Source organism: Acanthopagrus latus, chromosome 6, assembly GCF_904848185.1.
Source record: "Acanthopagrus latus isolate v.2019 chromosome 6, fAcaLat1.1, whole genome shotgun sequence".
Lineage (NCBI taxonomy): Eukaryota > Metazoa > Chordata > Actinopteri > Spariformes > Sparidae > Acanthopagrus > Acanthopagrus latus.
In genome coordinates, this window is record NC_051044.1 from 17,128,942 (window position 1) to 17,147,241 (window position 18,300).

Below are 18,300 nucleotides of genomic sequence, written 5' to 3' on the forward strand. Positions count from 1 at the left end.
GGGTCCGCCAATACAAACCAAGTAAAACAGCATGGAATTGTGTTGTCTTTTAAGGTCAGTTTGTTTATTCATTTTATTTTTCAGTCATGAAAACCAAGAGTTTGTTTATTTTGATATCAAATGAACACATGAAACACAGTCGTTTGAGTCATCATATCTCAAGTCAGCTCAAGTCACGAGTCTTTGCCTACCGAGTCCAAGTCATTTATTTTCTTTTAAGTCTTGTCGAACAGTGACTTGAGTTGACTTGAGTCCAAATCACAGTGACTTGAGGTCACATCGCTGGAAAAAGGTATGAATTAAAACACTCAGTGAAACACAGGTAACTCAGAACAGTGTGTAACCAAAGTACAGAACACGAGTAAATGTCCTTTATTATATTTAAAGCTATAAAACACTATAATTCGGACTTGAAAAGTGATAGAGTAGAGACAGAGTGTAATAAAGTTTAACCATCTTTTTGTCTGTTTTATGACACATTTATAGGCCCTAAACATCGCATCATATTTCCAGCTGGAAACCAAAACACTGGTGCTGCTCTTAGTGTGCCACATAAATGACGGCACTTCTGGCTTTTTACCAAGGGGCTGAACTGTTCCTGGACGTGTTTATGATCATCCAGCCCTCCTCAGCAGCCTCGACCCACAGTGTTGTGAAGAGTTTAGGGTGATGACAGACTCACCTCGGGGCCCAGCAGTGACACTCTGGTGACGTTAAAGCGAATCAGAGAGCAGATCAGCTCGTTCAGGTGAGATTTGTGCTGGAATGTGTGCGTGTGTGTGCGCAGAGGAGAGCCGAGGCCTCACCTGTAGGAGAGTATAAAAAAAAAAAAAAGGAAAAGAAAAGAAAAAAAAAGCAGGGAGGTACAGTGAAAGCAGAGTGGGCGGGCCCAGCTCCATTTTCTCTGTGTATCCAGAGAAGTTTGAACCAAATCACAGGAGTCAGGTTCACCTGGTGCGAACGCGGCGGTGCACCTGTCGTGACAAGTCCAGCTCACCTGCCCGGCTTGCTCGCCTTTACCTGCTCGGATTTACCCGCGGATCTAAGAAAAAAAAAAATGTGTCCATGATTTGTGCCTGAGCCGAAACAGTCGTATCTACACATCCCCACTCATCAACAACCATGAAGAGAGGAGCGTTCAACTTTCTGGGTCGGAAGAACCAGTCCCTGTTCGACACCAACATCAAAATGACGGACATGGGTGAGTCCACTGACCGCAGGGCCTCTGTAGACCTCTAATGTACGACAGGTACAGGTAATCATGTAGTCGTTCTGCTGAAGGATAACGCGACCTTTGTACTTGTTGACATGGACACAAGTCTGTCTCCCCAGTCTGCGAAGTCTTGACAGCTGCTGATCTCAGAGAAAGTCTCCACTCGGTGTTTCACTGTTTTCCATGACCTGCTGTGATGAACAGGTAGCAGCAGGTATCATCATGGGAATGTGATTCAGCCACCAGAAACCTGTTCTTAAACGTCAACGTCCCCGCCTGGTAGATCTGGGTGATCCTGCTGCGCTTCTGCTGTTCTTTACACGTTAAGAGACACACTACTTTATAGTTGTGTGTTCTGGTTTAAGTCTAGAGAAAAGTCAAAACTTGTGCAACTGAATGTCTTCAAGTTCCAAACAGAAAGTGTAACAGCTGCTGTCAGTGTGTTTTTGTTTGACTGGTGTGTTCCGATATGGCCTGTCAAACAATCTCAGATACACAGAACAGTATCAGTACACATAGAACAGCAGTGTTGTAAGAAGTACCCATAAGTCAGTACTTAAAAGTAAAAGTAAAGATACAGTGTTGAAATATTACTTTGGTAAAAGTGAAACTCCCTCATACAAATAGTGCTTGAGTGAAAGTCTTCAAGTGTCAAAAGTACAATTAAAAGTAAATGTACACATATGTTCATATCTATGAACTGTATTTTATAACCAGTTACAACCAGTTATAGAGCAGGCTGATTACAAAATCGGTATTCAGTATATTTCTAATTATTGGAATCAGTGATTATTTTTTTTAAAATAATTTAATTTCAACATGTGTTACTTTGGCTGATGCGATATGTAATCTGTAAAGTAACTATTGGCCAAAGTTATCGTGTAAGTGTAGTGGGGTAAAAACAGAGAGCCCACCCAATAAGCACATTTTCAGGCCGATGCCGATATTAGGAAGGGAAAGTTCCGATATCCATATATCAGCCGATATACTTACAAGTTTATTCCAGAGATCTCTCAAATGTGTTTTATCAAAAACAGACAAAGATATACAACAAAGAACGAAGGCAGGAGAACACTGAAACAGTAAACGTCACTGGAAATGTAATTATTACATATGACCCCATCATCTTTTCTCAATGTGTTTCTTTAAAACCAAGAAGTTTTCCTGTCAGCCGACAACATATACAACGATATGATGTATCTGTAACAGGACAATATCGGCCAATAATATCAGCCAACTCAAATATCGCTCAGGCTGTAGTGAGAAGTACAATTTTTGCTTCCAAAATCTGTAGTGGAAGTAAAAAAAAAAATAGTACAACAGCTGAAACTGTACCTATCGATTCTTTTTATAAGCGATTGATCATTTAGTCTTGTGTGCTCGTCACAATATTATATAATATTTTCTTTTGTCCAACCAACAGTTCAAAACCCAATGTTGTGATTTTACTGTCATAAACAACAAAAGGAGCTAATCCTCATATTCAAGAAGCTCGAACCAGCAAGCTATTGACATGCTTTCTGGAAAAACAATGAATCAATAATGATAAATAGTTGGCAAATCATTGTCTTTTGATTGACTTACTGATCAATCCACTAATGGCAGCTGTCGTATACTATAAAAGATTAAGAGCTATTATTCATTGTTAAATGCTGAATCACTGTTCTTCTCTCTCAGCGTAAATGGTTAAATAATGCAGTTATATTGCTTAAATACAAATCAGCCTTTAGAAACCAGGAAATTGGCACTTAAAAGCCGACACCACAATATTAGGGTAACCAGTCCAGACAATAACTACTCTGACGTATCAGTTTACTGATAAAACCTCTTGGCTCTGCGTGACATTAGTTCCATGTGATTGGGAGCGGGAAACAAGTGCTATGCAAAGCTGCAACATGAGAGAGAACATTTGTCTATTTAAATCAGGCAGGCGCACAGTAAAGGGAAACTAATCATTTGGTTAGACTGGTTTCACACCACAGCTGATTCATGCTTTCATACTGCTGAGCCCTCAGTGGTATTTTCATTGAAGCTACGCCTTCACTCAAGTAATGGACACACAATTTGATTTCCTTGTTCATAACGTCGAGCCCTTTTGGCCGCTCTTTTCTCAGCCTCGGTGAGAAGTGTTGAAGGCAGACTAAATGGCTCGCGGTGACAAGCTTTTTTCATCAGTCACTTATTGGACAGACAAGACGTCTGATGCTGGAATGAACAGCGGAGGAATGCATGGCTTCTAAATGTCTTTCCTCCAAGCAACCGCAGTGACCTCTGATATTATCAGTTAGTTTAGCTTAGTGCGTCTTTCAGCTGTCCCGCTCTGGATTTGTTTGTACTTTGACATCTGAAGTCATGTTTAGCTCATCTTCCTCTTGGTTCAAGGAGCACAAAAGTGAGCTCAAGACCATCAGGCAATTTTCAGTACACTAGGGCTGAGTGATATGACCTGAAAATGATGCGATATGTTTAGTCTATTTCTCTACATTTCTCTATATCTTTACATAATCAAATATGGCAACATGTTTGACCAATAACCTTGATATTGATGTTGTGGTAAATAGTCATCAATAACATGGATAAAATGACTATCTGGGTAAAGACAAGTATTAGAACAAATACAAGTGACAGTTCAGCAAATGATGCAATTTTACTGTAATGCAGGTTTTAAAATCAGGAAAAGACAACATCTATGACATATCACTAAATATACGACAATATAAAGTCTCATACCACAGTAAACAACAAAACACCCTAATTTAATTGCCACTTTAACTTCAGATTTTGCAGGATCAGACATGATGATGCCGGTTCTGTTGGAGAGAGTGAATATAAATACAGATCAGTGAATTTAACTCAAGTTTAAATGTGAGGGACTGCACTGACTTCTGTTGCCATCATAACCAAGCTTTTATTTCAGCACAGTGGTGAAATATAAATACAGATCACCGTCAGTTGCCCATAACTATTTAGTTGTCAACAACAAAGTTATCTGTGAAAGCACGGTGGATCATTAGGTTGAGTGACAACTACTAAGAAGCCACTCTGGTTTGTATAGTATCTCCTTACCTGTGCAATGAGTAGAATGTGCTAATCTTACCTGAGAGAAGAACAATGTACAGGTGGACACAGTGCAGTGAACCGTTCTCATGAGTCTTTTGCGCATTTTTAGAAACTTAGACTTCTGGAAAACTATTTATAAATACTGTGTAACGTTTCAGACAACCCAGAGTCAGCAATAATGTTTGTTCTTTTAATCGCCAAATATCTCTTCATCTACGTCTTATGCTAACCCCATTGTTTGTCCTCTCTGAGCAGAAACTGAATGACTAAAATGAACTGAAACTTGCTCCGCAAACAAAAGACTTCCAGAGGATTAAATTTGTTTTGCTTTTTTATTCCCTCAGACAATGCGGAGCTGGTGCTGGGGTCAGCAGCGATCCCTGAGTCAGGAACTGCCAGTGTGCGGGCCAGGCCCACTGTCAAGCATCACACAGTGAGTTTATCTGTAATGGTGCATTTACTCCAGATGTTCACATTTATCAATAACAATACGAGTAGCTATGCTTCTGAATTGTCTCTACCCTGTTGTTTACCTGCAACTGTAGCATGACTTTATCTTGACCTCCATATCTGCAGAGCTGAACAGATGCAAATAAGCTGATAAAGGGCAGTTTAGTGTGTTTGAATCTGTGTCAACTCAAATAAGCACACAGTCAAGTTAGGTATGAATCTGCGAACATCGTCTATGCTGGTTAATACATTCTACCACGTGTTAAATAAATCGTTTGTAATTTTTTCAAGTTGAGCAGTGGCACTGTTGGACTTTGGAAATGTTTGTGGTTGTTTAGTGAAAGTCACTTTCCCTTCTAAGAACTAGAATATACTCGCGTGTGTGGATTCTTCTTAAAAGATATGCATTATGACTGTGATTATACGACAACTCTGATAATATCACAAGTTGTCCACAGTAAGGAAAGCATCACTATCAACGTGCACAAGAAAAATCTGCAGTCAAGAGTAAATCATGCATAGGATTCAGGTTTTTCCTTTTGTATTCCTTGTGCTTTCAACTTAATATAATTTTAAAGGACACATATTTTGCTCTTTTTCAGGTTCATAACTTTATTTTAGGTCACTGCTAGAATAGGTTTACAAGCTTTAATGTGAATATAGGCATATATTATGCAAATGTGTGACATGGCGATGAAGTGTAGTGTCAAGAAGTCACTGAATTAAAGGCGGACAACTGTGTTTTCTCTGGTAGAGGACAGTAGCACCCGTTGTGTAGACTTTGGGCTTTTTAACTTTCAAAACGTTTTACATGCACAAGAACATCAAATCAAATCTAATCAGAAGTATATTATTCCAGTAATACTTTATCACTTTTCACTACTTGATGTAAATTTATCATGTAATGGAGTACCTTGACTTTAAATTTAACTTAAAAACTATATTAGCAGTCTATATGACTGTCAGGCCTTCCATTATGTAATCATGATGTGGATACAAGCAAAAAGCTCATCTCTGGTTCACACACCTCGAAGTTTGGGGAGTGTTCTTTGAATGCGTCTGTGGCATGTGTTGGATGTGGCACACCCATCAGCACACGGGCAGGACAGCTCAGACTACTGCGACAGATGAAAGTGAGTCACAGCTCAGTGAACAGTCAGAATCAAACTGGATCATGCACTATCTTACCGACACGCCTCAGCTTTCCTAACTATCCAACAAGCTACATGAATGTGCTGTCATCATTAGCAAAAAGAGCAGAAACCTTCTCTCATTTTAATTCTCAACTTCCTGCAACTGGCATCTGTTTGACTCTGTTTGCCATGTGGATTGTTAGAAAGTACACAATAGTAGATTGATACCATACATAGGAACTTTATGATTTATGTAGATGTAGACATGCATACAGTTATTTTTTATAGATCAAAAACTCAGTATCTGAGCCTAATTTGAAAGACCTTTTGAAGCAAAACTGGTGGGTTGTTGCCTTATTCCATTAACAGATTACTCAAAAAGCCTGCATCATAATAACGTCAAGAGGCACAGCAGTAAAGAAAAAGTCTTGCATTGCTGGAATGATCTTGACCTTTTGAAAGGCATATACCCAGTTAACTCTCTGGACTTGTATAGTGTCAACATAGTCCGTGTTTATTTTTGGTGGCGTTTGGGCCGTGAAGAATCCAAATCTCCCTCACACTCACTCAGATAGACACGCACACGCACACACACACACACACACACTCTCATGTACACAACACAAAAACACAGGTATCTAAGCGGTGACAGCGTGCGGTTTTCTCAGCCAGGCCCACTTTAACTCTAGACAATGAGAAGAATAATAGGTGTATCCTCTGATTCACCAAGTGCTCCTCATGACTGAAGTATGTGAAAGTGTGAGGCACAAAAAATTATCCTTTAGAAAACTCCACCTCCAGTTTAGTCATGACAGAACTAAGACTGAGCTAAAAGAGTTGTGATGACAAACAAGTGTTAGCTGATGCTATTGTGCTGTCCTTTATTCACAAGTTCACATATTTTTGTTGCAGAATAGCAAGTTATGTGTTTTATTTCCTATTACCTTTTTTTTCAAATAAGGCAAGAGCTGGGAGCTCAAGTATTGTACGAGTATTGTACTTTTAATGCTAATGGTGTACTGGACATGTTGATCTTTTTCAAGGAGTGTTGAAGGCCGTGTTATTTGAGAACTGGTTTGATCACTTAATTACCAAATACTTGCCAGAAAAACAACAACTGTGCCTCAAGAACAGGAGGTGGTGCTTGGCTCATGTTCTTGAACCATGCTTTGTTTCCTGTGTTTCAAATGTTGAAATATCAACATTCTGATGGTGTTTGTTTTTTTCCTCACAGTCCTCAAGTTTAGACAGTTTTCAAGGATATGCCGTCCCAACACCCAAAGTCCCCATCCTCCCCCCGGTCAATAGTCCAAAGATCAATGGTTCAGGTGAGCATCGACCAACCTCAAATATGTGCTTTAAGTTTAACATGGCAAATGCTAGAAATCTATTATTTACACACTGATCATTTGCGGCGCCTTTACTCTGACTCAGTTGATGGATCATGGCAAGGGTTAAAAATTGAGGGCAGGTAAATGTTTGTCCAGGCAGTTGCGCAATAGCTCTTCCCAACAGCCATACGAGATGGCAAGAATATTTACAAGATGGGAGTATTTTTATTTATAAAAAGGAAGTAGATATCATTAATTCCTCAACTTAACGAAAGATTATCACATTATCAAGCATCTGATCACATTGAATTCAGTTTAGGAGTATTATTATCTTACTGACATGCTTAACATTTATCACGCTGTGATGAATACTTCTACATTATGTTAATGCGGGAAACTAGGGACAGCAGCACATGTTGAATACTGTTGTTGCACAGTGTATAACAGCACTGTTTTATCAGCTAATCTCTCTTCTTTTTTCCAGTCAGCGTGTCCAGTGGATCTGTTATATCTATACCTGGCCTCATGGAAGAGGAGGGGGAAATATTAGTCCCTCCCCCTCCCTCTACGGCACCTCCACCCCCACCCTCTTTTATCCCTCCTCCAGACTTCATGGGTGACCTGAACAGCCTAGACCTGGCAAACCTCCAGCCTCCTTCCATGCCTGCTCCAAAACTGGCACCGTCCATGGCCGAGGAAGACTTGACCATCTTAAAACCGCCACCAATGGCGCCGCCAAAGCCTCCATCCACTTGCTCTAGTGGCTCAGCATCATCCATACCCATTTCTAGTCCACCAGTTCCTGATTATCCTAAATTTGCTCCACCCCAGCCCCCTTCTGAAAAGCAACAGAAAACTTCGAAGACACCACCTCCAAAACCGATTAGACTGTCCTCTATCTCTGCTCTTGACTCCCCACCACAGACTCCTGCTCCACCTCCCCCTGTGCAGACACCCACACAATCCACCTTCAATCCCCAAAACCCTGCAAAGCTTTATAGTAGTCCGAAGACCTCGTTTCTAGGCGGGCATGAGGATCAGGACGCAAGACCCAAGCAGATGTTACTTCTGGAAGATTCTGGGTCTTCCCAATCTGCCCCCGTGGTGGTCCAAGTGGATGGGAAAGCCCCGGAAGTGGCTACAACATCTACATCAGTTTCCAAAGATATACAGGAACCAAAGGAGAACCTTCCAATTACCCAACCCTCTCCTTCACCCTTGACTGGGCCAAAAAAGGAGGCTGAAGCAAAGACAGTTTCAGCACCACCAGAGGAAGACAAACCTCTCCCAACCATACATAAGACATCGCCACAGCTTAAAAAAGTGAACAGTCCTTCGGAGCCCAATAAGGACAAATTTGAAGTAACTCCAAGTGGAGGTCACAAATTCAGTCCATTATTAGATCGTAAACTACGCAATCTCAAGGGAACGGAAACCAATGGGCCACGAGAAGGACCTGTAGCTTCCCCACTTGCTCTTTTAATGGCGGCTAAAGAAAGAGACAAACAAAGAACGACTCTATCTCTGTCGCGGGAAAACAGCAGCAAAAGCACAGAGCGCCCTAGTGCCAGCATTCAACCAAGTGACTCAAGTCCCAATTCCTTTATTGTCACTCCAAGGTCCAGCTCATCCTCTTCTGTAACATCTCAAGAAATGATACAGGACAGTTCAGAACCAGCCAGTCTTGTGAAACATACACAAACACTTCAGACTCCACAAAAGTCCAGTAGTCCTGCACTGGTGAGGGATCAGATGCAGTTAATCAGTCCAGCTCTCAATAGCATGGTTGCATCCCCAAGAGTGCCCAACCTGGTTGCACATAAACAAAATGCAGAACAAGGTCTGTCAACGCTTCAATCTACAAAGGATGTGAATAAAAAAGAGGAGTCAAGTATGCTGTTACTCCCTCCGCCTCCTGAGTTTGATGATTTAGATCCAATTATGGAGCCCCCTCCTTCGATCCGTCCACCTGACCCTCCAATGAAGAGGGCCCCAACACCAACCATGATCCCTCCTCCTCCAACTCATGTTCCATCTCCTCCTCCCATGAAGCCTCCCCCAGTGCCAACTCTGATCCCACCTCCTCCTGCTTATGTTCCATCTCCTCCTCCCATGAAGAGGTCCCCAACACCAACTATGATCCCTCCTCCTCCGACTCATGTTCCAACTCCTCCTCCAACGAAGAGGGCCCCAACACCAACTATGATCCCTCCTCCTCCAGCTCATGTTCCATCTCCTCTTCCCATGAAAAAAGCCCCAACACCAACTGTGATCCCTCCTCCTCCTCCCCCCCCAGATGCTAAACCCCAAGGACCCCCAGCACCTCCTAAACTCCCAGCACCGGCCATTGATGTCAAACCAAAGCCCCAAGACCAGACAAAACCTAAGGTGGCTCCTCTTCAGCTCCCAACTAACCTTTCACCCAGTCAAGCCACACTCCTGAGTATCTTACAGAAGAAGATGTTGGAAATGGACCACAAAATGGCCCCAATGAAGGACGCAGAATCCAGTTCAGATGACTGGGGCGCCCCCTTGTCTGATGAGGACAGTAAAGTCCCTGTTGTCACCAGGGCCACACCACAGAGTAAGAACATCCCTCCGGTCAACCAAGCAGCAACCTTGAACTTGCGGGAGCTGGAGGGTAAAGTGAGCAAAAGGTATCAGGATACATCCTCAGTCAAAGTTTCCACCAGGTAAGACTTCCTCAGGTCCTTACTCAGGTATGACACTGTCTTTTCTTGAGACAATAAGCCCAGTGTTAAGCTTCAGTATCCGCTAATGATCATGAATGTGTTCTTCTTTTCAGCAATGGACCATCAAAACATCAGTATGGTAAGACCTTTACAGTTCGGCCTGGAACCAAACAGCCCATCACTCTTGTTCGTCAAGGGGAGTCTTAACAAGATGTGTTAAAGAGACGGGTATTCTTCTGTTTAGCACAGCTTGCATGTGATTGAATGATGTGATTTTGCACCAGAAGGAATTTGTACAATGGAAAAAAAAGCACTTTGAACAAATGAGCTACACAAATGTGGTTTTTAAATGTTACCGATTTCTCATAACAAGAGTCTGTTAAGTATTGGAAGTCAGGAGTCTGAATGCATTGCTCAATTTGTGGAGAACACACCAATACAGTTAAATAGTGTTTTCTTTTTTATATATTTTACTTTTGATGTGTCAGTCAAGTGGAACATTTTTCAAAAAGGTTTTTATTTGGCTGCTGCTGTGTATTCAATGTAACGATTTATGTTGCAATATGTCGCCTTTTTAAACCAGAGCTTTTAATCAGTTTCAATGCCACATGGGTAATATTGAATAAATAGTAAATCTATGCTGAGTGAAAATTAATCTACAATATTAACAGATTTATCTGAAATGTATCTGTAAAATACAATAATAATGTACGATGTAATTATTGTGGCTCATGGTATATTTACATGTCCCATAACTTAACTGTTCTTTCACTGTTACATGAACGCAATGTTGGACCCATTGGAACAAAGCTAACAGATAATTCAGACAAGTCAGAGGATTGTTTCTCATATTTATTGATTTAGAAAATGTTTTCTCATCTGTGTAATATTCTACTGCAGTAATATATTGTCAACGTACCTAGGCTCATGTTTTTATGCTGTACATATCAGTTTGCATAAGATTAAAATAGAACCTAGATATTATAATAAAATATACATTAATAGTTATATGTTAAGTTTGTTTTATCAACATATTTAAAATGTCAGTTATGGTCTTTAAGCGGAGCTGTTTATCTTCACGAAATGCTGTCCAACAACTCTCTAACTGGAATATAAATCCAAGCAGTAAATGCGTGTTTGAATAAATGTGTTTGAGCTTCTGTGTGAATATCGAGATGTCTTGGTCAAGAAACATGGTGCTTTTGGTGAGCATATGAGATAGACCATAAAATGGCACAATGGCTGCACTTTAGTTTATATGATTGGGGGATTGGGAAAGCACCAATATTTAAATCTGCAATATCTTAAATAACCTAAATATCTTTTCTTTGACATGGTTATAGAACATTTAAGAAACCTTGCAGATCTCAGCATCAGTATTTAAGCATTTGCAACTATATGCTAACTTAACAGCTGTGTTCTGTAATGTAATTTTCCTATTAATCCATTTGTCACTATAAATGTAGTAACTTTATGATGACAGCATCGAGTGTAGCAATGGTAAGGGGTTGCTTCTTGTAGTTTGATGGAGGAAAGACTATGTTCCTTAACTTCTGCATGATGAAATAAAGAGGATTTCTCCTTTGATTATACTGGCAAATGAAACATTTTAATTCAAAAATTAACTTGGCAAAATAAAATTACGAAAAAACAGCATTTCATTAAAGTAGACCTTACAGTTTAATTGCTTCAATGTTTTGACTGAATCTCCAAGGCAACAGCATTTTGGTAGGTCAAATATTAAATATTCAAATATTATATTGGCCACGCTGTGCATATGATGATGATGATTATGGCATCCAAGACCATTCCAGTTCACTGAGTCAGACCACAGATTAGCTATGACACCATACCTGCCACTTGGAGTGAAAATCACACAAGTAATCTTGTTAACTTCTGAGCCGATCGCCCACACTTGTCACACAAACACACTTCCCTCTTTTGACCCGACAGTGGGTGAATGTGGTCTGCAGCAGTCACATAGATTAATCTGTGTAAGACCTTTACGTCAACTCTCATAAAACACAATATGCAGTCATTCTCATTCCTACACATTCAGCTAGAGTTTCTTCATATAGTGTCATGGCTATCATATAAAACATTTCAGGAAACACAAAAAATATGCTCTAAAATGCTCTGGCTATTGCCACATTAAGTTACCTTTAATGTAAAATGATCCAATACAAATTGGTTGCCTAAAGTGTAGTTACACATAGACGTTCTATACAGTATGAAAGAAGTGAATGGAGAGAACATGTTGTAGAGCAGTAAAGCACCAAAGTCAGGAACGAGAGAGCTAAAGTCTAAATACTGTGCACATATCTGCAATACTACATGACAATGAACACATAAATCCATATTTCCTGACTGACATGGTACATTTACTACTTTAGATATAGATGGACACCCCCTCAAAAATGGGGGGTGGGGGGGTTTAGGGTTAGGGCACCTCCAAGGTATGTTTGGTCTAAGTGGAGTTGGGAGCTCCAGCATCTGGACCCACTGTGTGGTGAAGCACAAGGTGATCCCATCCTACAGTTGTGAGAGTGTTGGAGCCGCCTTGGAGCCAGCACACACCTTTCACAAAGTCCTGGTGTTGCCGATCTCTAAGTCTACAGAAGAAGACCACATGATTAGTATTTTTATTTTTTGTAATTGTACAGACGACTAACCAGTTGTTTACTATGAAGCTCAAACACTCACATTTCTTGCATTTCAGAGTTCAAAACAGCAAGGGAACAGTCGTCACTTATGGAGGCTAGCATGGAGGCACTGGAAATGAAGAAAAAAGGAGATATATTACAAAGGAGCTATGTAAGAGCAAATGATAATATCCAGGTTTATAGTTTACCTATGTGTAGAGAAGGCAAGCCCAGTAACTTTGCGGCTGTGGACGGGCTCCATCCGGACTGGCTCTGTTCCCAGGAAGTCCTTCACAGTCACTTTGCCCAGCTCATCACCTGAGGCATATTAAGCATGATCAAACACGCAGGGACTGCCAATTTACTTTCACTGTCGCTCAATAATCTGCTGATGGGCCTTACCGATAGCAATGGTGCTTCTGTGATGGGGGTGCCAAGCTACAGTGGTAGGGGAGCAGCTGAGGGTCCCTACATCTGAGACAAAAACAAAGACATCAATAATGTACATGATAAAAAAAAAAAAGAAGGTTAACTTGACATTAAAGGTGCACTATGTATTTCTATGTATTTTATGGAAAGACATGTTCAAAACCAAAAGAGATTGATCATCATTTACTTATGATTTTTTGTATGCCTAAACAGCTAAATTGACAAACTCTCTTTGTTATTCTTTAAAGTCAGCCCTTACACACGTTTATTCTGTTTTACTTTGTTTTTATTTGGCAGACCCTGCCGTGTTTCAAGCTTCATATGGTGTTCTGGGGACAATATTCTCCTCTTAGAACAGCTTGTTTATTCAGTTATGGAAACAATAAGTATTTCCTGAGTTTGAATTATTACCTCATTAATATTGTAAATATTAAAATTCTGAATTCTGAATCTGAATTTCTTATCCTAAACTGCATAGTCCCCCTTTAATTATTAAGGCAGACTATTAGATTCTGGGATCCACAGTGACAACACAAAGACATATGAGGTAGCTGGTTAGACACTTGTTAGCAATATTTCTTCGCCAGTGAATATTAAAAAGTTGGAACCTGATTTCTTTTTTTTTAAGTTTTGACATGTCACTCACCTATTCTAGAAGCAGGTTTGTTTGGCTTTCTCCTGTCCCACATTAGCACCCGACCATCCTGATGGGTAGAGGACCAAAGCAGATTGAGTTTGAATAAAGTCTCACAGTACCTTTCGATGTGTTACGTGTACGACAAAGGGAGAAAATCTGATTGTCGTTATTAATCTGCACATTTATGCAGTATACATAAAAAGCAGTTCCATTAGTTTCTGTATGTTCTGTATGTTACATACAGTAAAAGTGTTAAGTTTATTAGTACTTACTTGACCACAGGAAACGAAGAGGGACTCGTCTGTTGGACTGCATGCGACACAGTTGATGGGTTGTGTGTGCGCTTGAGGAACAAAACAAGTTCAGAGAAATTCAGTTGGGGTTTTAATAATCTTTATCGATCAACATTTTAATTTTTGAAATTACTACTAACATGCCTCACAGTGTTCTTCCAAATTATACTTGAACTACACTTACAGTGGAAAAACTCAATTCATATAGCAACTACAAAATGATCAACACTGCTTCCTTACCATGATAGGTATTGACAACTGTCTCCTGACCAAGATCCCAGACTTTAACTCTACAATGAAAAAAGGAAGAAATATGCATTGCAATGAAAAAGGGGTGAAAATAATAGTAATGTGACTGTGTACACATCAGAATAGAAGAGGGTCTAACCGGCAGTCCATGCTGCCAGAGACAGCGCCGCTGGCTCCAGTAACCGGGCTCACTGTGGTGACAATATGGTCGTGGTCATGTTTGGTGAAGCGATTCACCAGCAGGCGCTCGTCCTCCGCCAGCTCCCAGAACTCCAGGGCACCTGCACAGGACCGAGTCAGACGACATCCAGTTTAACGCTAAAATCTTGCCAACATTGCTTGGTTGGTGACTGTTGTGATTCTGCTCCTCACCTGAGTCTGACGCGACAACAACTCCCTTTTCTGACACCCATTTGACATCTGTGACTCCAGCCTCGGTCTGCACACCAGCTTTGCAGAGTTCCTCATTCGGGGCCTTCGCAGGGTCACTGAAGATCCACACAGATCCCTGCCAGCTCCTGCCACTGAGACTGGAGGCACCTAGCAGCAGAGTTCCATCTGCAAAAAGAGATATTAAGAGCGAAAACATTAAAACAATAACCAAATTGCTCATATTAAAGCTGCGAAATGCAAATTGTCTGACAAGTTAACTTATCAACAACAGAATGAAGACCCTCGCTGGGCTTCTGAGCATGTGCACAATTGTCATAAACAATTCATTTTCAATACATTTTAGCAGATTGTATACACCACGTGTTTTCCTAAGTAACCTTCAGCTAGCTCGTCTTGTTACCCACCTGCTCTGTATTGCGCCGAGCACAGATGCCTCTCCATGCATGCAGGAGCATTGGGGGGTATGTTCCACCGGTTTTCCTTGATCATGCTAGTGTCCACTGCGCTTTTCATTCAGATAATGCACTCAAGTCACTCGACGTGATTTTCCAAACACTCTTAATGCTATTTCTGCGTTAGCTAGCTAGCGTCAATGTTTTACGTACGGAGACACCACAGTTTTCGTCTTTGGTTTATTTGGGAAAGATTATTTATCGTATCCTGAAACAGCAACGTCGCCCGTGTTGCGTTATAGACAGAAATATGTGATGTAACTTAACTTATCGTTTCAAGAATGAATGGACGAGTGAACGGCCAGCAACACATGGAACGGATGAACATGCACTTCCTGCCCCGTTCTTCTTCGTGGATGGTGGCTGGTGGCCGCTTCTTCTTATTCGTCTTCCTCTTCGAGGCAGTTGGCTTCGGTGGCGGCGCACGAGTGCCATCTCCTGGGAGAAAATATTTATTTTATTCTATTTTATTTTTCCTTACTCTGTTATTCTTAAAAAATCCTATTCTGTCTAATTATAATTTATTTTATTTTAATCTTATTCTAATTGTATTTTATTTTGTCATAAAAATATACATATAACAAATCTGTAGGCTATAATTGCTCTAAAAAAAAAAAGAAAGAAGAAAACTAAAACTTGGAACCCAGACACTTGAAGAAAAAAAAAAAATCAAATAACCCAATCAATAAATATCAAAATATACACAAACACACACAGCTCCTGCTTGTCCGCAACATCCATTACACCATTTGAGTAATGATTTGAGTTGTGTAATGTTTTCCTCTTTATTTAAAAAAATGGCAGACAAGAAACCTGCATGCATAAAACATATTTTTCAATACATCACTCAGCGTTCATGGCTTTAAGTGAACACATCAACAACAGGAACATCAAACCATCCATGCATTCTCATTTTGATTTTATACATTATTATATTACTGTATTCTACTTCCTCTTAAACCAATCGAAATCTAATCAACTTTTTCCTAATTTTTGTTCATCTTAATAAATAAATGAAATTGTACAACTTGTAAACTGCTGAACAAATGATATACCACAGACAAACACCTATTCGACCTTCTTGACTTAATTAGAGATGTCAGGAGGGAGGCGCTCTCTGTAGCTAACACACAAAGATTATAGCGTCATCATTACTTAAAATGTAAACTTAAAATGTTTATCAGGTACACAGCGACATATGGTTTAATTAAAAGTATGGGTTTTAAGTTTATAATGATGTCAAAATGCTTTGATTTTGTATCAGAATTTAAAGGGGCAACATGCATTATTGGGGAAGAAATTCAAATGTAAATGTTTACAACATTAAGATAAACTTAGAAATATTGTTTTTCCTCCATAACTGAATGACCAAACTTTTCTCAGGGGTAAATAAGGTCATAAAATTAAAAGTTGTCTTGTGTTTAAGGTCAGTTAATTCTGAATTCTAAAAATGTTTATTCAGTCAAAACAAAGACAGATTGTTCAGGCATAACAATCACTCAATAAACACTCAAATTTCATCTTACCCTGTACTCCCCTTAAAATAAAACCACTTCTCAAGTGTTTTTTTCAGCCCTAACGACGAGTGTCAACCACAATTTAACTAACAGGAAGTGTGTCAGCGACGTCGGAGATTAGACGTTTTGATTTTTGACTGCGCCATGGGTACGCTTTCTTAACACCGAAGTGGCCCCTTACATGCGACCTACTTATAACAAATATCCAACATCGAAGGGAGAAAAGACGAAACAATATTTACATGTACGCAACACGAACTTTTAATACGTCGAAACGGTTTGCCCTTTTATTTTGAAGGCGAAAAACCGGAAGCGACGGTTGAACTGCTGCCAGCTTGGCACTTGTGTCCCCCTGTCTAAAATCGATAAGTGATTGGTTTTCTTGATGGTTAAGAATTTGTGGGTCTAGTAACGTGCCCGCAGAAGGTAAGCACGCAACTACGTGAAGCGGACGGAATTATAAAATGACAGTGTTTTCCAATCAAGTGTCGTCGATTTTTCTGAGCGGTAGCTTGGTAACGTTGGTCGTTGTCACAGTGATGCCTTTGTCTCGGCTCTAACTAACGTCCGGTGATGTTGGAGGCTAACCGCGGACTGTAGCTAACGTTAGCCGCGGGGAGGTCTGGACCCGAGTGTCCACACGGAGTGACAGGTCTGTGGACGGCTGCTGCGGTCCGTGTGCTAGCTTACTGCAGCTGGTGCGAGCACGCAGCTACATGGCATGAGAGGGAGCGGTTAACATTTTTTTTTTTTTTTTTTTTTTTGGCTAGTGAAGCCTCCAGACATGCCAGCATCATTAATGTCCGTCGATAGAAATACCATTCCAGGTGATGAGAGTCAGCTGGCGTGGATGTCACATTTCTAATTTGAACAGAAGGGACATGGAGCCCGCCAGGAGGGCAGAGTGTCTGTGGAAAACACCCTTGAATTGTTGCCGTCAGGGAGAGGAATTTAACTACATTAACACGCCTGTCCAGTTGTCTCGATTTAATCAGGGTTCAAAGTTCATCTGAGGTGACATGACATTACTCATCCTGGGTGACATGTGGGTGTCTGGGTGCCCTGCTCCCTATACACGTCATGCGAGCATTTATAATGGAGTGTTCTGTGAGCTACAGTAAAGTAAAAGATTAAAGGTGCATTATGAAGTTTAGGAAAGAAACTGTCCTCTGAAGACAATACAAAGTCATACTCTTTTTCTGTGTTTATATGTGCAGTGTTTTTAAAGCGGCCACCTTTCCAGCTTTAGACGATCGCCCTTTTCACACAGGCATCCAATAAAGCTGCTCCGCTGTGTCATTTCATACAGCATGACGGTTTTGTGGAACCAAAAGAGGCACAACAGTATATGCATCACAATGTCGAGATCTGTAGGTTTTTTTTAAGGTCCCCCTGGTGTCCAACTGTACTTCTAAAAATGTTTTGCCAATTTTTTATAATCATATGGATGCTGTTATAATGTGTCATGGTCGAGATTCCGACTCAACATGCACCTTGGAAAGTGACAGAGATGCTCTGAATTGCATCACATAATTACTGTCAACAACTAGTGACCCCTGTCTGGCTCTCACTGGTATAGAGGGATGCTGTTCAAGTTCACTGAAGTCTGGCTGGGTCGAGGTGACTTTTCCCTAATTAAAATTGGCGATTTTAAAACCATAACTACAACAACACAGTAGTGGAAGGAGACAAAGATATTGCAAGCTTTTTGCTCAAAATCACGTCACATAATCATCACCAGTCAACTGCTGGAGCTGCTTAGAATATCAGAGCAATATTCTGATGTGGCTAATGTTTTGGGGACCTTA

At 40.5% G+C, this 18,300-nt stretch overlaps 2 protein-coding genes across 3 annotated transcripts; one reads left to right on the forward strand and one right to left on the reverse strand.

The window, feature by feature from the left end:
- The first annotated feature begins 638 nt into the window (after positions 1 to 638).
- LOC119020601 (proline-rich extensin-like protein EPR1) lies at positions 639 to 11,048 on the forward strand. Of its 2 annotated transcripts, none has more exons than XM_037100055.1 (5): positions 639 to 748; positions 4,618 to 4,706; positions 7,091 to 7,184; positions 7,676 to 9,880; positions 9,994 to 11,048. In XM_037100055.1, exons 4-5 carry the CDS (start codon positions 7,713 to 7,715, stop codon positions 10,085 to 10,087), a joined length of 2,262 nt encoding a protein of 753 aa, XP_036955950.1. In that variant the 5' UTR covers positions 639 to 748; positions 4,618 to 4,706; positions 7,091 to 7,184; positions 7,676 to 7,712; the 3' UTR covers positions 10,088 to 11,048. The 2 variants fall into 2 exon arrangements, with proteins under 2 accessions (XP_036955950.1, XP_036955949.1); XM_037100054.1 differs by lacking the exon at positions 639 to 748 and adding an exon at positions 817 to 1,201 and having other exon boundaries at positions 7,672 to 9,880.
- A 490-nt stretch (positions 11,049 to 11,538) lies between these two features.
- Positions 11,539 to 15,351, reverse strand: wdr77 (WD repeat domain 77). Its single transcript, XM_037100056.1, has 10 exons — positions 14,928 to 15,351; positions 14,503 to 14,688; positions 14,270 to 14,411; positions 14,122 to 14,171; positions 13,861 to 13,931; positions 13,598 to 13,655; positions 12,925 to 12,996; positions 12,732 to 12,840; positions 12,584 to 12,652; positions 11,539 to 12,492 (listed from the first exon to the last, which is right to left on the reverse strand). The coding sequence occupies exons 1-10, from the start codon at positions 15,034 to 15,036 to the stop codon at positions 12,348 to 12,350; spliced, it is 1,011 nt and encodes a 336-aa protein (XP_036955951.1). The 5' UTR covers positions 15,037 to 15,351; the 3' UTR covers positions 11,539 to 12,347.
- Between the last annotated feature and the right edge of the window lie 2,949 nt (positions 15,352 to 18,300).